This window comes from Herpailurus yagouaroundi, unplaced genomic scaffold (genome assembly GCF_014898765.1).
Source record: "Herpailurus yagouaroundi ecotype Mexico unplaced genomic scaffold, PumYag 197, whole genome shotgun sequence".
Lineage (NCBI taxonomy): Eukaryota > Metazoa > Chordata > Mammalia > Carnivora > Felidae > Herpailurus > Herpailurus yagouaroundi.
In genome coordinates, this window is record NW_024412428.1 from 6,921,537 (window position 1) to 6,936,410 (window position 14,874).

The window sequence follows — 14,874 nt, forward strand, 5'->3', positions numbered from 1 at the left end:
GGGATAATCTCGGTGATGTGTGAACTATCTAGTTAGTTGCTGTTATGAACACTCACACTTTGGGGAGATGGTTCTCTTCAAACTAAGATATATTCCGTAATTCCTGAACTGAGTCATCACTATTTACATGCAAAGAAATCAACACGGAACACCCGAATCAAACCAGGCCCAATCCCTGCTGTCAGACAGACGGATCACTCAGGAGAGAGAACATTTCCTGACTCTGAAGACTCAGGTGTGGATTCTGAAAGCTCTCAGAAGACCACAGCATGGGCCAAGTGCTGATGTAGGCAAGTACTAACACAGGAATGAAAATCCAGTTGACCAGATGATCCAGACATTTAAACGAAAATTTCCCATTTAATTTTCTAACTTTCCAATTAAATACATTCAGTATCCCAATGATTGTACCACGGGTGACGTTTTACTAAATAAAAAGAAACAGTGTGTATTAGATTTAACGACCCAAATTAAAACGACCCAAGGTTTAAATTATCATGTCTAAGTGATTCGAATTTGGCATGGTTCCTACCTGGGGCACTCTCTACAGACACCTAATCCAGTTAGAAACGTTTTGTAAAAAATAATTTACTATCCAGAAAGTTTTCCTGTTTCCAAGATAAGAAAGCCTGTTCTGCCATCCCAGCAGGCAAGGGTTGTTTAAGTTACTAGATAACAAAGTTGTTATTGATTCTATTATTTTTACTCTTCCTGATTCCCTGCAGTCCGAGGGGAGTTTGTCAGACCAAGAATGATTTTATAAAAAGGAGTCGTTATTTTTGTTGTAACTAGCCTCATTGTGACAGATGGGATCCTGGTGTTTTCTCACTGCCCTTTACTCAGGAGCTAGGAGCACAGAAAGCAAATAACCAAGAAACCAACACACTCCTAGTAATCTGGATTTCTCAGCGCTGAGCCAGAGCACTTGGAAATCAAATATTGGCCTCCTCCTCAATGCCCCTTTTAGCCCGTTGTTGTTAACCAGTTTAACATTCCCTTATCACATGCTCATGGGGGCAGAATTAAATGGAATTAGCCACAAATTATATAAAATTCACTTACCTTTAAAGGAAGCCATTTGGTCATGTTCAGTGTAGAGAGAATATGGCATTAAGACACAAGTTATAAGGGTACTGCCTAGAGATGAATCAATTTGCTTTGGTTTTATTGCCTCCCTTTATTTGCCCTCATGTGTTAGCTACTGTGGCTGGAAAAGCTCAGCTCAACTTGGCCGAGCCCACACTGGAGCCACATTAACATCCCAAGGAGAGTCCCACTGTTTCCAAAGAGCTCAGTGGGAGAAGCACAATAATAAAACAAGACCATGCTGAACCTTTCTAAGTCTTTAGTCATGTAAGGCAAGAACGGATGTGTGAGAAAGAAAGGAAAATCTGAAAATGTCCAGGATTTGCATGTGGCTTGCCCACGCAGAGATGCAAATAACATGCCTTCTGCATGAACTAAGGCACATTCACCATACGTTTCTTCTACCGAAACCTCACAACAACCTTATGACGTAGAGGCGTATTTTTGTTTGAACGGCCATGCTTGAAGAATGCTCGTCCTTTGAGACCATCCATGAGTCTCCATATATCAAATAAATTACAGCTCAAGTGTTTGTTTCCTGTTGTTCTCAATTCATAGTGTACTTAAGAACGACCTTGGGTGTGTTAAAAGTGCAGATTCTCAAGTCCCACCACACCCCACACATATGGTTATTCAGCACCTCTGGGATCAGGCTGCTTGCGTTTTATAAGCGTCCCAGTGATTTTAATACACATGGTTCATGAATCACACTTCCAGAAACACTCCCCTATGAATCTCTGTTATTTCATTGCATAGTAGAAACCTGTACCTTTGTGGGATTTGCCTAAAGGTAAATGGGTTGCCGATAGGTGATTGGAGAAAATACGCAAAGTTAAACGTATTCAAATACAGCTTCTCTCTGCACAACAACACCCTGATAAGGCATATCTACCATAGGAAGCATTACGAATAGGAAAATTCAGTGACTTTGAGACCACAATCGGCTTTTACTCTCATCACTGCAGGAGAGGGAATGCACGTGCCCTAGACAGAGCTGACTCCCCCGCTTTAAGCCCCACAGATTTCTAATTTTAACACTTTTGCATGGGTCTCAGATTCAGGGGACATGCACAGGAGTCACTTTTTGACAGGCGTGTTTCTGCATCCTTACGAAGAAGGCCAGGGTTGCACATGACTACCTTCCTCATCTGGAGAAAGCAGGAAGAGAGGAGGATTCCAGGACTGCCCCAACCCACACACAGGAATTGCTCCCTTCTCTCCCAAGCCATCTGAGGTTTTCCTCTGAGTTTATGTTAACAGTTTCGTCTCCAACCTGGAAATGGAAGAACCATGGAAAGTACGGGGGTGGGGCTCTGGCTATAAGACACTGCTTCGATGCTGGATTCCACGTCTCCTGGGATAGTTACGGCATATTTAGCTGTGATCCGCTCACCCCCTTCAAGTCTTCTGTTCAGGGCTTCCCTGAATGTAAAGAAGTCCCTGTTTCTCTCTCTGTGGCCTGTTGGGGGCTGGCAGAAGCAAGTGTCATCCAGTGCCCCCCACCTCCCCTACTTAAAGCAGGGCCCCACTTTGGAGTATGTTCCCTAAAACACAGTGTTTCTGAATACACCTTTTCTAGGTCTACCATGTCCTTAAACATGGACTTGTGGTAACAGCTCTGCAATTCTTCTGGATGCAATAATGACCAATAGTCGAACGCCTGGAGATGCACTAAAAGCAATGCTAGACGAGAAAGGAAGAGACGACCATTTGTTCAGTGCCCGTGAAGAGCCAGGAACATTAGACATTTTGCCTCACTGAATTCTCACAGAAATAATTTTAAACATTTCTTGTTGGGGCGCCTGGGTGGCTCAGTCGGTTAAGCGTCCGACTTCGGCTCAGGTCACGATCTCGCAGTCCGTGAGTTCGAGCCCCGCGTTGGGCTCTGTGCTGACCGCTCAGAGCCTGGAGCCTGTTTCAGATTCTGTGTCTCCCTCTCTCTCTGCCCCTGCCCCGTTCATGCTCTGTCTCTCTCTGTCTCAAAAGTAAATAAATGTTAAAAAAGAAATTTTTTGTAATAAAATAAAATAAAATAAAATAATTTCTTGTTTACTACATCGCAAGACAGTATAGGGTCACATCCAAGAGAATGGACTCTAAAGCCGGACCTCCTCAGCTTGGATCCAGTGTGTGATTCTGGGCAAGTTCTATGTTTCAGTTTCCTGCACGGAAAAATGAGAATAATGGTACCTACCTCACGGGATTTTAGTGAGGATTTACATATGCAAAATACTTGAAAGAGTGCTCTGAGCCTGCTGGGATCATTACTATATACAAGGGGTATACTTTCTGGGGCAGTCCTTTGTCTCTATTCTACAAAAGGACAGAAAGGCTTAGTAGAGTTGCCTAACTTGCCAAGGAACACACAGCTTGTGCAGGGCAAGGGCAATTTGGAAGATGGGTATGTGTGGCTCCTAAGTTTTCCAGGTACACCAAATCCAGAACATATTTCTTCTACTGAGTTTCTGTTACCCAAGGAGTTTGTGGACAGGCGCATACAAAAAAAGCTATGTAATAGCTGCTGGATCGATAAATGTTATTGAAAAGATTTGTCCTGGGGCGCCTGGGTGGCGCAGTCGGTTAAGCGTCCGACTTCAGCCAGGTCACGATCTCGCGGTCTGCGAGTTCGAGCCCCGCATCGGGCTCTGGGCTGATGGCTCAGAGCCTGGAGCCTGTTTCCGATTCTGTGTCTCCCTCTCTCTCTGCCCCTCCCCCGTTCATGCTCTGTCTCTCTCTGTCGCAAAAATAAATAAATGTTGAAAAAAAAAATTTAAAAAAAAAAAAAAGAAAAGATTTGTCCTTCTAACTAATAAACCATGTGAACTGCGGGATGGTTCAGGAAGGAGGCTGGAATGACCAGGAAACGTGGGTCAACCCTCCTTTGGGCTCCTGGAGGTAAGGAAAGGTTCCCAGGAAAACAAAGGATTAGTCACAGGACACAGTGATGGGAGGGGGGCGGAGGGCAAAAAAGGGAATTCTCAATGGAAGCAAGGAGCTGGTTACCGGGGACAAAGAAGAGAAGGGAAGATGGCAAGGGTTGGGGTTTGGGGAGACTATTTAGGCGGTAGAGCAGAGGTGGGAACCTGGGGGAGAGCCGGCCCAAGGGCTGGGAACTACAAGAGCGGGCCACAGGGATGGGGGGGGGGGAGAGCAAGCAGGGGGCTTTAGACGCTTTGGAATCCCAACTTCCTCTCACACTTTTCCTTTCAGCTGCAAAGTAAACCAGGCCTCGGAAGGATTAAACGGAAACGCGAGGAAAGGGCTGCGAGGGCCACTCCTGGGAGAAAGCACCAAGTCGCGTGCGGGGACCGAGCAGCCCACAGTCCTGGGGTACATCGAGTCTGCATATTGCCCCCTCCCACTCCTCTCTCCCACTAACGATAGCCAAGACAATCGTCCCATTAAATTACAGTTTCAGGCTGCATTTATTTACACGACGGCGCTGAATTTTCTGGGAAATAGTTTCAACTCTACACGTGTGCTGGTTTGCCCCACGAACGCACGGGGAGCCTGTGATTCAAAGCCCGAGGTTCTTTTTTCTGCACGAGTTTTCCTTGACCCTCTCAGACCTAGGCACCACACTCAGAGGAAGTCCCCGAGTAGAAGGAGGGAGGCGGAAAGGACTCGCCCTGGAGGAATAAAAAACCAGCATCGGCCCCCACCGAAGTAAAGGCTAATGTGCAAAACTTCCAAGTAAATTATGGAAGGCGTATTCTCTCGTTACCTACACCAACCACATAGTTTGCTTCAGCGTTTCCACTCGGGATATAGTTTAATTTTTACTTTCAACAGCAAGTTAATCATAAAAACAACTATGCTCCGATAAAGTAAATTCCACACCAATTCATCACGGACACGTCTCTGGAGTCAAGTGAGGTCCGTCATTTTTTTTTTCCCCCCTGAGTAACAGAATACAGTGGCTGAAAAATCCTCACCACCAAGTCAAATTCAGCCCTTGGCATGCTTGGAAGATTCAGCTACTGACCAAGAGCTAGGTAACCTGTGTTCTTCAGGGCACAAACTATCTCCAGAAGGGAAAGGGCAGGCGAGGACCTCCAGTATCTGCGAGGGCTATCAGGACGTCCTGCTAATAAACGACTTTTTCACTGTCCACACTATAATTGGTTTACAGCCTTTTTTGTTTATTTATCCATAAGAGCTGCTGTTAAATGGCTCGGGAAGGCGCTCGCCTAATGGCTCGGTATCGCTCCGGGGCCTGTGGGAGGCGAGAGGGGCAGCGGGGATTCAGAGCGGAAACGCATTTCACCTGTAATGGACCTGGTGCTTTTATGATACCACGAGCGATAGCCACAGAAGGAATACAACACTCGCTCTTGCTCGGTGGAGGGTTGCGCGGGGCGCGTTTTCTACATGGGTTATAATTAGACACACGTCATAATTAGCCAGTCCCAAAACGCTGTTAGCTTTGTCCCAACTAATAATCATCACCGTAATAAATGGCTGTTGGACTTTTGTTTCCTGGGCCACGAGCGGCAGAAAATGCGAATTGTGAAAGCGAGAAGGCGCCTCCACTGACCGCCTCCAGCACCCCCCGCCCACTTCTCCCCAAGGTTTTGTTCGGCCCCGGGTGGCCTGGTTTTTTGCCCCGGAGCTCGGTGGACGGATTTGCTTTCTGCTGAGCGCCTCTTTTCTTTCTGCAGGGCCGAGCAAAAATATCAAATGCGAGCAAATGAAGCATCGAAATGGAGACCAATTTACAGAAATGTGCAATTAGACGAGAAGTGCAAAATAAACACTCTCTGGGTCGGGGGTGGCAGGCGAGGCGGGGAGCAGGGGAGGAGGAGAAGGGGGGTCTGCGGGCTTAGTCCGGAGTAAAGGGGGTAGCCGAGGGGGGAGGGGGAGAAAGGGGTGTTGGAGGGGGAGACGGAAAGGGGGGGGAGGCGGCCGATCTTTGTCCCAAGCGGAGCTCGCCGCCCGCTCATAACCGCGTCGCCAAGTCAACCCGCGGCGACTTGGCAGATTATCTCCGAGGGTCAACACGCCCCGGCCGGGCAACCCCCCTCGGGCCCTGCCTGCTGATCGATGCGGTCACTCGCGGCCGGGTGATAGCGTCTGGTCCTCCGCGGCCGCGGGGAACAATGGACTCATTGACGCGGACGCGCAGAGATTAGGCGCGCGGGTCCCACCGCCTTTCCCTCCCGGCCCCTAGGGCCGCAGGTGGCCCTTTTCCCTGAAGAAATCGCCGGAACTCCCCCCCCCCCGCCCTCCCCCACCGGCTTCCCCCAGTCCGCCCTTCCCGAGAGCTGGGACAGCAAGGCGGCCGGGTGCGGCGCGCGTCCCCACCCACGGGCGGACCTCCTGGTGCCCAGCTCTCTTCTGAACCCATATGCTGAGACCGCACCAGGATCGCACGCCGCAAGGAGTCTGCAGGGAAGTCCCCCTTCCCAACTGGCTTTTGCTTTTTGATGAAAATGAGCGTGTGTGAGTAGCGCATTCGATCCGTACGCATTTAAAACACAGGTATCTCCCCAAGGAGAAAATACATTACAATCTACCTCGTGAAGGGCTGGGTGTCGTTTGTGGTTTAGGAAAGTCAGGTTGCAGTGGTTTCTCCCTTACTGGTTCCTGGTGGTTCACGTTCCTTCTTGCCAAGGCTTTTCTGCAAAGGTGGCCAGTTTTTCTAAAACCTTCCGTGTTGGTTCGAGGACTGTGGTCCTTTCGGTAGGACCCGTCCAAGGCCACCCAGGACGCCCTGGGCAACTGGGTCGGATGCGCAGGCTCATGCTCAGGCCGGGGCTTGTGCGCCACCGCGACCCGGAGATAGTCTGCATCATCCGGTCGGAAAAACTCAGGCCCTATTTAAGTGAGGACCGCAGGATACCCAGAAGTTACCCAGCGGAGGCCACAGACTGACGCTGTCATTAAAACGCAGCGCTTTTAATTCTTTTCTAAACACTTCCCTCCTCTCTTGAAGCGCTGCCTTATTTCAATCCGACGCAGAACACACGTTCTTCAGATGGCTGGGACTGGGGCTCAGGATCCGTGGGAAGCCATCGCGGATCTGGAAACCCCGTGCCAACCCCGTCCCCTCCTCCCAGCCACAAGAGGGGACGCTAATTCTTTCCCCCTCTGCCACATTAGGAAACTGCACTGAGTTGGTCAAAGGAGCCCCAATTTCCCAAAATCAAATTAATAATGCCCTTCAATTACCAAAAACAAACAAAAAAAAAAATTAAATGCCACTGTGATCAATTCTGAAGTTACAGTTTACTCTCCGGAAGCCCCCCCCCCCCCCAGCACGCCACAGTTTAAAAACATACAAGGAGGGGCGCCTTGGGTGGCTCAGTCGGTTGGGCGTCCGACTTCGGCTCAGGTCATGGCCTCGCGGTTTGTGAGTTCGAGCCCCACGTCGGGCTCTGTGCTGATGGCTCGGAGCCTGGAACCTGCTTCTCATTCTGTGTCTCCCTCTCTCTCTCTGACCCTCCCCCGTTCATGCTCTGTCTCCCTCTGTCTCAAAAATAAATAAACATTAAAAAAATTTTTTTAAAAAGCATACAACGAATGCTGGGTCTTTATGGGTTAGTTCACTGACATCATTGCGATTGTGTACAAATTTCATAAATAAGACAGCAAGACCAAGTCCTTCCTATAGAGCTAGGGTCTGCAAACTTTTTTTTTTTTTTTACCGTACTCCCTAACAGTTACAAAAAAGCTTAAATGCACAACCTCGGCATATGTATCTATATAAATTGTGTTAATGAATTGGCGTATTGTGTATATTATCAAACAAACAAGGAAAACAGACCACTTAAAGTTTGATGAAAAACATACATTTCTATGATTGAACGTAAGCTCGAAGAGTTTCACGAACGCTCCACTTCAGATCGCACGGCCAGCTCGGCCTACAGGTGTGTGCGGGGAAGCTCAGCTGAGAGAGAAAATTGAAACAAATGCAGGTGCTCTTGGGCACCTGGGCCTGGCTTCTTAAGGCGGTCGGCCAGGCCAATAATGGCCCCAGGCTGAGCCACGTGGGGCACAGCGGAGCCTATTGCGCTGCGGCCGGCCCGCCTGTCCCCGCCGGTGGCGGGTCCCCTTGCGGAGCGGAGCCGAGCTGTCAAAGCTAGCGGGGGTGGCGCCGGGAGCGGGAGGGCCACACAGCTCCGACTCCCCGGCTCCGGCTTCCAAACCCGGGCAGCAGCCATGAACGGCGAGGAGCAGTACTATGCAGCTACGCAGCTCTACAAGGACCCATGCGCCTACCAGCGGGGCCCCGCGCCGGAGTTCAGCGCCAGTCCCCCCGCGTGTCTGTACATGGGCCGCCAGCCCCCGCCGCCGCCGCCGCCGCCGCCCCCGTTCCCGGCGACCCTGGGCGCGCTGGAGCAGGGCAGCCCCCCGGACATCTCCCCGTACGAGGTGCCCCCCCTCGCCGACGACACCGCGGTGGCGCACGTCCACCACCACCTCCCAGCTCAGCTCGCGCTCCCCCACCCTCCGGCCGGGCCCTTCCCGGATGGAGCCGAGCCCGGCGCCCTGGAGGAGCCCGGCCGCGTCCAGCTGCCTTTCCCGTGGATGAAGTCTACCAAGGCTCACGCGTGGAAAGGCCACTGGGCAGGTAAGTCCGGCCCCTCATCCCCTTAGTCCCCTCACCGGCTCCCGTCCCGGCTGAAGGGCTCCCCAAGACCCTCTACCGGTTCGCGTTCTCAGCCCCTATGGACAATCCAGGGTCGGACTAAACTCCACAGGGAGCCAACGAGGCGATCCCGCGCAGAAGCGCCTTTCTGGTCCCCTTTGGAGCGTCTTTTCCACTCAGCTCTCCTCCTGGGCGCTTAAACCCTTCCTTCCCTATCTATACGCTGAACTCCAGCAGCCTGCGCTCCCCCAGCCAGCCAAGGCCTGGCTGAGCTCAGGCTTCTGACCCTCCGGAGGGATCCTCCTCCACTGGAGGGATCCACCTGGCCAGGACTCCACGGCGTGAGCGTCTAGGAAGCCGAGCAAGACCCTAGGATGCTCCCGACCCGGGCCGGGGCGTGCCTTTGGAGTCCTGGGCCCCTGTGGCCTTGAGCCCACCCGGGAGCCGTCATTAGAGGAGACGGGCAGTCTCGGGGGCGCTCAGCGGATGCCGGAAAGCAGGGAAGACGAACCGCATCAAGCCCGCGAAGATGTTCGGCGCGGAGGGGAGGGGGTACTCACCGCCAGGCCGAGGCCGGGCCGCTCAGGCTGGAGGCAGGCAGCTGGGGGAGGCGTCTTCCTTGCCGGAGCGCTATCTGAGCAAGCAGAAACGTTCGAAGGGGGTCTCCCCGCGCTGCTTCCCAGCAAGTAAATCTGAGGAAGGAATGCCCTTCTTGCAACAGCTGTGGCGGGGGAGGCGTGAGCCCCGTGCCCCCGCGGCCCTAGGCGCCCGCGTGTCGCAGAAGGTCGTCCCCGGAGCCCGGAGGCGAAGACGCGGAGCGGCCCCCAGGCCCCCTCCCCGCCAGGAGCTGGCGGCAGGTTCCGGCGCGGCCTGGGCGCCGCTACACGCTGCTACCGCTTCCGTGCCGGGGCCACCTCTGGTCACACCTGCATGGCGCGTAGTTGACTTTTCTTTTCCTTCCAGCAGTCGGGGGTAGGGAGAAAGGGGCTCGGCGCCCCGTCTGCCCGCCCTCCCCGTGCCTGACGCAGACCCCGGCGCGGCCCGGCGGGGCTTTGTGGGGCCCGGGCTCGCCCAGGGGGCCCGGGGCTCGCCTCTCCCTTAGCTCACTTTTTCGTGAAGGCTGAGTGGCGAGGACCGGGCGGGTCCGGGGACAGGATAGGGCCCAGCTGGGCTGCAGTCTTCCCCCACCTACCGCGCAGCCCGGGGCGAGGGGGGCGCCAGACGCTGCCCCGCGCCACTGCGTCCTTACGCGGCCCAGCGCGGCGGCCGCCGCAGGCCGGGGAGTCTTGGGAAACGCGGGATTCTTGGGAGGCGGAAGGACCACGTCCTTCGACCAGGGTGGGACCTAAGGACGCGCGTTTCCCACGTTCCCGGCCGTCCTTGCAGCTTCCTCAGGGGGAAAAGGGCGAGCGAGGCCTAAAGTGGGGGTCACCTCCCCACCCCCGGGGTGTGACCCCTGCTCTGGTGGCGCCTGGGCTCGGGCGGACCCTGGGAGCCAGACGGTAAGTGCTATTGGTTAATCGGCCGCCTTGCCCTGGGGTGAAGGAAACCCTGAAAGGGTAACTAACATCCTGCGGTTGGAGAGTCCGGCCGGAAAGCCCTTTGCCAGAGCTTTCTGACCCGCTGCAAGCTCAGCTCAGGGAGAAGGGGCCGACCCCCCTCGACTGGAAGCTGCCTTTGGGGTGTTCCTGCGACCTCGAGGTCCTCCCGGGAAACTCTAAGGAGCGGAGCTTCAAGCGTGTGTGAACTCGCCTGTCCACTCCTGTGGGGTTTCAAACGCCTGGGAAGGGTAAAGTGACCAGAGGGTTCTCATTTGCAGTACAGATATGAATGCTAATAACAATACTGTAGGAACGTTTGAAAACGACGTAAAAAAATGAATTGTAGCAGCCTTGCTGGCAGGCTTGCCCCTAAACTGCCTCCCCCTGAGCCTTAGGGAAGGGCGCAGACCCAGGGGGCTCTTGACATCTTCTTAAGTAACGCCACCCGCCGGCATCCCCTACCAAGCCTTCCTGGGCATAGGTCTCCTTGGGTGGTCCCAAGAGATTATGGATGGAATTTAAGAACCTCAGAGGGCCTTTTGAAACGTTCCTTTAAGGCTCCCTCTCCTCTCTCCTATGCCAAGGAAAGCTTAGAAGCATAAGACTCTGGAAATGCTCCCCAGGGAGTGGGACTTGTCTGCTGACTCTGCCCAAACCTTGGATTCTGGGCGCCTCCTTTTGGCCTGGGGGAGAGCGGGCCTAGTTCTCTTACCTAATAAACCCTCTCCCCTCCAAACACACGCACTAGCTTTTTCAACCGCCTAAGGCTTCCTAACAGTCACGGGAGAAATATCCTAGACTCCGCCCTACAACAAGCAGATTTAGGCCTCTTCCCAGAGTGTTTAGTGAAACTTAGCTTCGACGAAGTCTGCGCCTGGGGGTGCAGTCGGTACTGGCAGACAAAGGAAAAGTTCAGGACCTGGTGCACAGCGACGAACAGCAGGCCTGTGGGCCAGCTGCTGCTTCCTTGGGCCTGGGCTAGGAGCTGGAATAGAGCCTGTGGCTCCAACCCCGTCCGGTGTGAGGCTCTCCGCTCCCAGCGGGACCCCAAGGCTCCCCTCACCTTTGCCAGCGTTGGGGGCCCAGAACACAGAGGCCAGGGCTGACAGGGACGTTCCTCCGGGCCCAGAATAGTTTTCCTTCTCCAGGGCAGGGGCCTGGGCAGAGGTTAAAACAATTGTAGAAGAATTTACCAGCCCTGAAGCTGGGAATGATTATAACAATATTACTACTAGAGAGATAATAGTCAGATATAACAATATATGTCCTAAGATCAGGGTTTTTATTAGCTCAAGGCTTTTTTCACACTGAGGGTTGTACTTACAAGTTGGTCGTGAAATCAATTAACTGAGCTGAGACCTTTAAAAAAAACAAAATAGTAATGGGGAAAATTAGGTGTATCGTAGGTGATAAAGATTGCTTGGTTTTATGTTCTGAACTTTCGGGGGGTCAGTTCTGTGTCAGTGTGTGAAACGGGTAGTGCTCTGAAATGTATTCTTACTGTGTGGGTGCCCATCAGAAAGCTGGGGGGGGGGTTAAGTCTTATATTAAAGGCACTTTATTGCCTTTATAGAATCGAGTGCGTTTGGATAACTATTGTGGGCATTTTAATCACCATCAACCCGAACGCTGGCCGAGTGAACCCCCGAAGAGCCACGATTCATAGAGCCCACGGCCTGCTCCCAGAGAGAGCCTGAGAGCCCCGCACAGCTTTGACCTCCAAGAAAAGCGAACCTTTACTGGAGAAAGTCCGCTTGAGGCCAGACTGAGCTCTGGGACAGGAAGTTGAGGCTCGGTGGCAGGAACAGCTGGGAGGACCGGGACTCCCAGGATGGGGGCTTCAGTGTTGGGCTGCGTGGGTGGGGCCAGGGGTCGAGGGACCACACTCACGTGCCCTGTCGCCCACAGGCGGCGCCTATGTTGCAGAGCCAGAGGAAAACAAACGGACACGCACTGCCTACACTCGCGCGCAGCTGCTGGAGCTGGAGAAGGAGTTCCTGTTCAACAAATACATCTCGAGGCCGCGCAGGGTGGAGCTGGCCGTCATGCTGAACTTGACCGAGAGACACATCAAGATCTGGTTCCAAAACCGCCGCATGAAATGGAAAAAGGAGGAGGACAAGAAGCGCAGCTGCGGGACAGCGGCCGGGGGTGGCGCGGCTGCGGAACCCGAGCAAGACTGCGCAGTGACCTCGGGCGAAGAGCTGCTGGCGCTGCCGCCACCGCTGCCCCCCGGTGGTGCTGTGCCACCGGCCGTCCCCGCCGCCGCCCGAGAAGGCCGCCTGCCACCTGGCCTTAGCGCGTCGCCGCAGCCCTCCAGTGTCGCGCCCCTGCGGCCACAGGAACCCCGGTGAGAGACGGGGGCTCCTCCTTGCCAGGAGGCTTTGACCACTGGTAGAGAAGGGGGGAGGGTAGCAGGAGTAGGACCCTGGGTGTGGACAACCAGCCCTGGCCGTTCAAAGGGGGGAGGCCACCCCAGACAGAAGGGGAGAACTCGCGTTCTCGGGTGCCTGTGCCAATCGGGGCACCTTGGGGAGATGCCGGCAGACCTTCTGGAAGGAGAAGAGAGGTTTTCTGTAACATCTGGGGCCTCTTCGGGTGATATTGTCGGATTGGCGACACCTGCCGCTGCTGTGCAGCTCCTAGCACTCCAGAACCGTGGACCTCTTTAGAGAAACCAGCTCAAGAAAAAAACAACAGAAACCACAAGTTGGAATGCGCCCCCAACCACTGCAGGCAAGCTGGAGTGCCTTAATCTGCCCTAAAACAGCCCGTTTTACTTGGGCTTCTGCCTTAATGCTTAGAAATGACGGACAGGAAACCTCCAGGGCTTCAAAGACCTAGTGAAATTGATGCCCATGGATTAGAGTACTCCTCCCGCCTCTTCCTCCTCCCCAACTTCCTCTTACTTTTTAAAAATCCTTTGAGTATAGCCGCATACCTCACCAGCTCCTATCCTTCAATCCACATCTCTTTCCTCCAAAGAAGACAACAGAACATCTTGCAAGGATGGCTGGGCAACAGCAGGGCTGGGGCAGAAGGGTGCCAGAGTCCGTGCACATCCAGTCTGTCCGATGCTTGGAGAGAAGACAGGTGGAGGTGGGCCTAGAGCAAGGGACTGGGGGAGAAAGATGGCCCCTGAGCCTTCACTAAACTGAAGATATTTGGAGCTAAATCTATGTGGATTTGCTTCCCAGTCTCAGGGCAAGGGAGGCTAATCCGAAAGGCAAGCAGCGTGGCCCGGCCCACCTTGGAAACTATTTGCAGAGACCCTTGATTTCCACATCTTTAGAAGTGATGAAAACGCCTGTGGTTGGGGAGTTTGAAAACTGATTATTTTTATTTAAAGTTTTAAAGTTGCCTAACAGGTCAGCTGCCTGCTTCAGGGTCTGGGCCCCGTGGTCAGGTGGTGTTTGTGGAAAAGGATTAATAAATACAGATCACATGGAAAAGAGAGGCACACTCATATTCCTCGCTTTGTCTCAGGCCTTTGCCACGCACCGATTCCATTTCGCTTCAAAAATTAAAGCGGCGTGTTTTTATTTTTATTTTGTGGTACTAACCAGGGGGAAAGGAGCAATTAAGAAGTCCTACGTCTGGGTTTGAGGTTGGGGCAGCATATGAGCTGGTGAATGTTCTGTTTGGTTTCATTTTTAACTTGTGTCACTACTGAAGATGAATTTCTCAGGCAGTGTAGCCCAGACGCGTGGGGGGGTTCTAAGTGCCACTGGCTGTGCATGGCACAGAACCAAGAGCAGCCCATCCTGGGCCACGCAGCAGCCAAGGAAACACTCTCAGCTGGCCAAGGCCTTGGCGGGGTCTCTTGCCTCCCCAAACAGAGGTCTGGGTCAAGGGCCTTCTCGGCGGTTCTTCTGAAGGAAGTGTTGCTTTGGATGAGTCTCCACCCCTGGAGCCCCAAGGTTGACAGTGTCTTGTATGAGGAGCAAACAGGCCCTGATTTAGCAGGCTTCTAATCTCTGGGCCCACCCTGCTCCTCCCGCAGCTGGGCACCTAAGGGCACCTGAGCGCTCCCACCTTTGGGGGGCACTGGCTCACTCCCAGGAACTGTCGCTAGTATTTTCTTTTGCAGAGGGACAGCGGGGCTTAGTTTTTGTTTTGTTTTGTTTGTTTGTTGAAAGAAAGAATTTGAGTCCTAACGCCCCTCCAAATTAAAGGGGATCCACAGAGGGGCGCCTGGGTGGCTCAGTCGGTTAAGCATCCAGATGCTTGGGCTCAGGTCATGATCTCCAGGTTCCTGAGATTGAGCCCAAGCCCCCCTCCCCCCGCCCCACATTGACAGCACAGAGCCTGTTTGGGATTCTCTCTCCCCTCTTTCCGCCCCTACCCACTCGCACTCACTTGCTCCCTCTCCCTCAAAATAAACTTAAACATTTTTTAAAGAAAATAAAGGAAATCTGTCGCTCTGAAAGGGGAACTTTCTCATCAGTGAGAAGTCTCATTGGGGAGACAATGGCCATGCCCAAAGCTTCTCCACCCGTGCCTGGGCTCTGGGGTGGAGCAAATCTGCCTTCAAACCCGGGGTCCCTCGAATACGGACTCATGACCTTGATAAAACGATTCAACTACTCTGTGCCTCGATTTCCGCATCTGTAAGGTGGAAGTGAACACTACGTGGCCAAGTTGTGAGATTTAAAC

At 53.3% G+C, this 14,874-nt stretch overlaps 1 protein-coding gene across 1 annotated transcript; it reads left to right on the forward strand.

Moving 5' to 3' along the window:
- The first annotated feature begins 8,184 nt into the window (after positions 1-8,184).
- Positions 8,185-13,672, forward strand: PDX1 (pancreatic and duodenal homeobox 1). The gene is made up of 2 exons (XM_040448106.1): positions 8,185-8,659; positions 12,127-13,672. Exons 1-2 carry the CDS (start codon positions 8,248-8,250, stop codon positions 12,570-12,572), a joined length of 858 nt encoding a protein of 285 aa, XP_040304040.1. The 5' UTR covers positions 8,185-8,247; the 3' UTR covers positions 12,573-13,672.
- Positions 13,673-14,874: the final 1,202 nt, after the last annotated feature.